Below are 6,701 nucleotides of genomic sequence, written 5' to 3'. Positions count from 1 at the left end.
AGAACGTTCTATAATATTGTCATGACAACTGAGCCAGCACTGGGGTCAAAGTTCAACACAATTCAAGTCTTAGCGATGGGCACAAGGATAGCAACGAAGACAAATAGTCCGTCGCTTTACATAAACTGAAAACTAAAGTAGTTGCGACCGACGATCAAATGTAATCCCGGTGGCAAAGACATCGCCTAACTGTAAACTGCCCTCAAGAAGACGCTTAACTAGTTACACCGCTAACATCAACACCTAAGAAAAAACTGATCGTAGTGTGTTCGCCAATACGCACATTTGTATGACTCTTCGCGTCTGGACAGACAAACGACAAACAGAAGTCGTTGAATTATTGGATAAAATTCCACCCTCGACGGAGCTTTTCGCCCCACATCCGAGTATAACTACGGTGGGAAAGGTATGAACAACAACACTGTCCGACATTGTCGAACAACGCGTTGTATGAGCCAGTTTGAATGAAGCATCAGTCGTCGGAAAACTCAAGATGGCGAGATGGCCTGTTACTTGTTGCAACCAAAGACTGTAAAGGTTGCAACTGATACTTGCCTCAAGTCTAGATTTGCACAACAAATGTAGCGTTCAGCTGTGGATACACATAGTTGGAAAAATTGCTTGCATGGTCAAAACAGCATTAAATTAAAATTGTTTTTTTTTACCTTGAACGGTGGGATTTGGTTAGGTTCAGGCATCCATGTTTGTATGCTCGTCACTTCCAATTTTTTTGCCGCGGACTAGTAGCAGTACCGGATGGCCTATAATGGAGCTTTCAGAAAAATACCTAATTCCTAGTCATAATTTCAAATTGGATGTTGACGTGGACGTATTTATTAGTCGGAAGATACAGTAAATACAGTGTACAGTATTCACAAAGATTTCCCCTTACTAGCCTTGGTACTTAGTATTGGAAAAGAAAATTAGTTGCACTGCCCAAAAACCTGCACCCACCATCAACCCAAGATTGGACACCCTTGCTCGAAAGATGCCTTTCAAACAGCAGCATATTGGTTCTCAGTGCAACAGGTGCTATAAGTACTTGTCCAATCAGTGAATTTAAGAAACTAGAGAGAAGTAACAATTAGCATGAAAAACCTGTGCATCCCAAGTGGCCTGCACAGCCACAACAATCATATCCATTTTTGAATTAGGAATGAAAAGTGTTTTGTAATAGCCCAAGGAAGTAGGATATAAATAGTTGTTATTGTTATACTGTCAGATTGGGTGCTTTAAATAGTGCCACCCCCACCCCGCGGTCACGTTACAGCAATGATGCAGAACTGTGATATTCTAGCAGACGACCTCATGCTGGCTGCTTGCCATAGCCTTTACGTTATCCGTTTATATGGTTGGAGATTTAAAGGCAATTCTGCTTCAGACCTGCACTGTACCAGCCAGCACATTCCGCGGTGACTAATGTGGAGATGAGACCGTGCGCACACCCAGTTTTCACCAGGCACATTTACCATCCCCCCTCACACCCCAAAATATCTCAAGGTCACAAATAAAAACTACCAATGTGTGCAATATGCGCTTAAATAATGTAATACAAAAACATGCATTTGCACTCAAGACACACACACACAACACACACACACACACACAAAGGAAACAAAACACTTTGAAAACTACTTTCACTAGAGTTCATTTTATTAAAAAGACCAGGATGCCAATATGAAATTTAAAAAAAATAAAGACAAGCATATTTTAAGCATTTTAATACAAACTTAATATAAACTATCAGTCCCTCTTAACATGTAAGACACTGACTCAAAATACTTTGTTATACCGTTGTCTTTATCAAGTATTGCACAATGTTGGTACAAAAATTAATATATACGATTACATTTTGTCCATAATATAGCAAAAATCTTTACTCTTAACAGAAAATACAATTCTTATCTTTTCAAAAAAAGCAAATATTCTTAAATTCCACCACTAAGGAATATTCTGTACACAATCTTTAGAATAGTAGATGTTTTCAAAGATGGATGTATTTTACAATTCTCGTAAAAAAAGAAAATATAACATAAAGCTGCTGCAGCCATCACAGATCACTGGAGTAGTAAAAAGATATAAATGCAATACCATGTCGTAGAAACAATATATTCTCTGATATTTTACAAACTCTGTACTAAATTAAATTACACAATTAGAAAAAAAAAGACAACGAAACCCACATATTAATGCCAGTTCCTTTGAAAATTGGCCGTGTCCTGCTTTATCTTAAATACTGTAAGTGGCCACATCTTGAAGGTTTGTCTGTTTTTTCTTCGTTTTTTCATTTTTAAAGTCAGTTTAAAAAACAAAAAGGAAATTTTGTGCTTGGTTGGCAAACAAATTAAAACAATGATGCATGTTAAGTTTAAGTAACCAAGTACTGTAAAAGCTTGGACCTTTTGTATGATAAGCTTAGAGTGTTACAAAAAGAAAGAAAAAGAAAGAAAAAAAAAAACTCAAGGGGGCACAAAACCAAACACCCTTGGGCTCACACATTGACTCGTACCACAGGGATTAATGTTTCTTCTGTATTTTTTATTTTTTTTTAGTTTTTCCATAAATGTGCGTTCCCCCTCTCCCCTGGTTAGTTGGCCATGACTGGCTGGAACTGCTGGTTGGAATACTGCATGTTGTTGAGGCTTAAGTTCAGGCTGTCCATGAGGGACTTGTCGTTCAGGCCACCGTAGGCTGCGAACACGTCAAAGGTGTTGCTGTATGGCAGGGGCCCATCGCTGCCCTGGCCCCGCCCCGGCATGCTGGGGAACACAAACTCCTTGGCATTGGGGGACAGGGCGGAGCCCTGGGGCGGCGGCGGCCCGTACAGCGGGGGCAGGGATGTGGGCGGGGCTTTCAGGCCGGTGGGGGAGGAGCGAGATCCCTTGGCGCCGCCGCGCCCGCTGCTCTTCATCTTGGTGGAGCCGAACTTGGTGGCGGCGAAGGAGGCAGTGGTGAAGGTGAGGGGCGGGGCCGGGCGCGGCGGGAAGCTGGGGCTGACGGCGGCCGAGCGCCCGAAAGGCGGGGAGGGGGAGCTGGACGCGGGCGAGGTGCCGGCAGGATCCCCGATGGGCAGGAACACCTGCGCCTCCGGGTTGAAGCTGCTCTTGATCTCCTTGTCCAGCTCCGAGCTGGCCTCCCCGCTGTCGTCCACGTACAGCACCTTGACGGGCCCCTTGTCCCCGATCTGATAGGACACCTCGAACGGGTCGATCCACACGCTCAGGTCCTGAGGCAGGTTGTTGCGCACGTCCTGGATCTCCAGTCCGCTCTCTCGGGCCGCCTGCTCCACCACCGGGTCCACCTTCTCTCCCACATGGATGCAGCGGAACCCGGAGCCTTTGTAGGGCTTCTCGGGGTACCAGTGCCCCTCATACTTCTGCCGGAGCTGCCGCTCCAGCTCTTCGCCAAAGATGTTGACGCGGCGGCGCGGGAGCTTGTTGTATAAATAGGAGATGATGAAATTCAGCGCTACCTGGATCTCCAGCTGCATAGCTGCCCCACTTCCCATGCAAAAAGATTTTCCCTCAGTTTGGATTTCTTCTACCCCCAACTCCCAAGTGCTGTGAAAGGCTTGAGTAGGCGGCGCCTCACAAAATGACTACTTCGTTAAAAAAAAAAAAAAAAAAAATTGGTTTAAAAAAAATGGGAAAGTGCTGGTTGCAGAGAAATGCCCTTCTTTCTGCAGGTGAATGCTTCTGCTCCTTGAAAAGAAAAATGAGAAAGCATTAGGACCTGGCAGAACACACGCCCACACCCTCACATTAAGCATTCATGTGCTTTTTCTTCCCTTAACAAATAACCTTTGGTTTTAAACGTGGCTGAACAACAATCTACAACGCAAGCGTTCAACTTCGGGTTCACTTCCAGCAATTATTCTTCACTACAATCAATAAAATGTAACGAAATTCTGCTTTACGTTAACTAATAGGGGCGTGGACTTTGAATATTCTCGATTCCCAATGAAAGAGGGCACAGCTTAGCTAGCTACAAATCATTTGCCAAAGCACTCCTCGTTCCAGGACCATTGCAGATTTAGACGGTTTTCTGGGCACATTGGTATTCTTGCACCTCCGGTAACTTTACCTAATAAGTGTTAAATCTCTATTTAAAGAGTGACTAATGTTAGACTTTACCAAACGGGCTAGACCCACTAGCTAGCTAGCAAAAGCAAAACCAAAGGTGCAACGAAGACATTTCTAGGTCACAATGCCAAAAAAAAGCAAATGATTCGATGTGTTGATACTTCCGTATCATCAGTATAGTCATTCAATCGCGATAAAATGATAATGTTATGACGAACACTCCCAAGCACAGTGATTGTGAAATGGCATTAACTAACGTTAGCTAGATAAATTTTCTCTGCGCGACTAAGCTAACATGAGCGAACGACAGCTAGCATTTATGCGAATCTCGCTTTTTAACAGTTCGTCTTGGGAGAAAACAATTCGGATATATTCCAGATAAACAGGCAACATTTGATCTTACTGCTAAAAACGCCCAATTGAAAATAGCCTAACAGGCACCTATCAAGTACGTCGAATACAAATATCTAGCTGCTGGCCAATTTCGTCAACAGTACTGCGGTTAAATCCGTGGAGCACAGAAGCTGATCCTGTTACATAATACAAGCAATGGGCAGCTAGCCCTCATTTAGATGTAGATTTCATTCGACCCATAACATATTAACCATTGAATAAGGGCCATTTTCCCTTCCGCATTACAGAGGCTAGAGTTATATAGCCAGCCAGCCCCACAATCTACAGATTATGTTAGACATGTAACGTTAGCTAAATTAGCAAGCTTTAGCTAACCAGCCTTCTCCTGTCAGTTAACTAGAGACCAAATGTTTAAAAACGTAAATTTAGGCCTTAGTTAGACTAATCTTACCTTGCTTATCTATCGTTACACACCCATCAACTGCACTATCGTCCAATTTAATGCTAGCTAGGTAACTTAAGCTAGCTAAATGGTGGTATAAAAATAGGCACAGCCAACTTAACACTATAAAGTTACAAGTTAGATCCGTGTAACTTACGTTTGCTACCTAACGCAACTAAAGTTGGACTACTTTGCAAAGATGGTTGTGGCCGTTTTAACCATCAAAGCCAAGTAGTTAAACTAACCAAGTAAAAAGCTTAAAGTTCATGCAGTTAAAACGCATTTACCGGTTAGACAAGATTGCTGGTTACCTATCTTACCAGTACAGGTCGCAAGTATCAAAGGTTACAATTAGTCTCTCGAAATAAACTAAACCAGCTACACAACTGACCTTCACTCGCTAGCTAGCAAACTGGGTAGTCTAGCCAAAATAGAAGTAAGCCTATTTCCCTGATCGACGAAAATTTGACAGATTTAGCTCATTAGCTAAACGTTTGTTAACAGCTGACAGCCCTGCATCACGGCTAGTATGCGTTTTGTTGATTTGGAAACCTATTCATTTTAACGAACATATCAAGCCACCTTGATACACTAGCCAAATAAGTTAGACTAGGTAGCTAAGTAACTTAATGGTAACTAGCTAGCTAGTTGGCAAGCAGTACGTTAACGTTACCAACACAACGCAGTTCGGGAAACATTACCAAATTGCTTGAACTGACGTAGCGAGGTACCTAGCTAGGCAACTTAGGCTAGCTAGTAAAATAATACCCCAGTTATTATTGTCAGACCTAAACTAGTATGTAATTATTCAGCTGACCGAGGCAAACTGCCATTAAAAATACAAACAAAAGACAATACTCACATTAGGGCACATAAAAATATTTTCAGCCGGAGTAGCTTGCTAACGGTAGCCAAATAGTGCAAATACAAAAGTAGATAAATACTTTCTTCATAAACAATTTATTAATATATTACTTAAAAATGTATTCCGTGTGGACGTCCGTAGATGTTTCTTTTTGCTTATATTCTATTTCAGGGTATTTGGCTTTTTTTTCTTCTCTATGAAGGCTTAGTAACTTACTCCCCGCTTCTTGGGAGTTTTCACAATCTGACCAAACTGCGGCCGTCAATCCCGTTTTAAAGCATTCTTCCGCCACGGGCACTGGATAATGGGCGGTGATGCGGTTTTCAGAGGTCAAAACAATGAGAATCCCGCCCGAGCGTCTGCTATTGGTTATGTATCTCCATAACGACTCTTGAGTCTGGTTTTTATTGGTCAATGTGCTCAGTCAATCAATGGTGCAAAAAATTATTTCTTGCCGTCATAAGAACATTTGCGTCACCAACCACCTAGCTCAATTTAAAAAGTGTGATAACTGGGGCAACGAAGGGCATATAATGATAGTAAATTATATGTTACCGACTTGTACAACACCTTAAATTGTAGGCTTTTTAGGTGCAGCTGGTGGAGATATTTCAAGTATATTCTCTGTCATGAAATCCCAGTGATTAGAAATAGTTCCCTCTTAACGTTAAATAACTAGCGTTAGCTATCTGATGGTAATATAGTAGATGAATGAAACGGCACTTCAGAAAAGCACAGCACTCATCAGTACATGCAGTCTATTACCAAGCGAATGCACAGTGTAGTGTACATGTTTTTCTTTATAGTATAACGTTATTGGTATTTGGGCGTATGTTTTCCAAATGTTAAGACATAATTTGCATTATTTCATGAACTAGCACGAACAAGCAATGCCACTTCTGTTTAATTCAGGAAACAATTTTCCTCAGTATTTCTGAATCTCAATACAAATCATCCC

The 6,701-nt window shown here is 41.9% G+C and overlaps 1 protein-coding gene across 3 annotated transcripts; it reads right to left on the bottom strand.

The window, feature by feature from the left end:
* Nucleotides 1–1,632: 1,632 nt before the first annotated feature.
* LOC135243137 (protein Tob1-like) lies at nucleotides 1,633–6,028 on the bottom strand. Of its 3 annotated transcripts, none has more exons than XM_064314717.1 (2): nucleotides 5,741–6,028; nucleotides 1,633–3,695 (listed from the first exon to the last, which is right to left on the bottom strand). In XM_064314717.1, the coding sequence occupies exon 2, from the start codon at nucleotides 3,506–3,508 to the stop codon at nucleotides 2,588–2,590; it is 921 nt and encodes a 306-aa protein (XP_064170787.1). In that variant the 5' UTR covers nucleotides 3,509–3,695; nucleotides 5,741–6,028; the 3' UTR covers nucleotides 1,633–2,587. The 3 variants fall into 3 exon arrangements, with proteins under 3 accessions (XP_064170787.1, XP_064170789.1, XP_064170786.1); XM_064314719.1 differs by having other exon boundaries at nucleotides 1,633–3,701; nucleotides 5,854–6,028; XM_064314716.1 differs by having other exon boundaries at nucleotides 1,633–3,701; nucleotides 5,741–6,024.
* Nucleotides 6,029–6,701: the final 673 nt, after the last annotated feature.

The sequence above is a fragment of the Anguilla rostrata genome, chromosome 17 (assembly GCF_018555375.3).
Source record: "Anguilla rostrata isolate EN2019 chromosome 17, ASM1855537v3, whole genome shotgun sequence".
Classification (NCBI taxonomy): Eukaryota; Metazoa; Chordata; class Actinopteri; order Anguilliformes; family Anguillidae; genus Anguilla; species Anguilla rostrata.
Note: the sequence above shows the minus strand (reverse complement) of the source record. Positions and strands in the feature narration are given on the sequence as shown.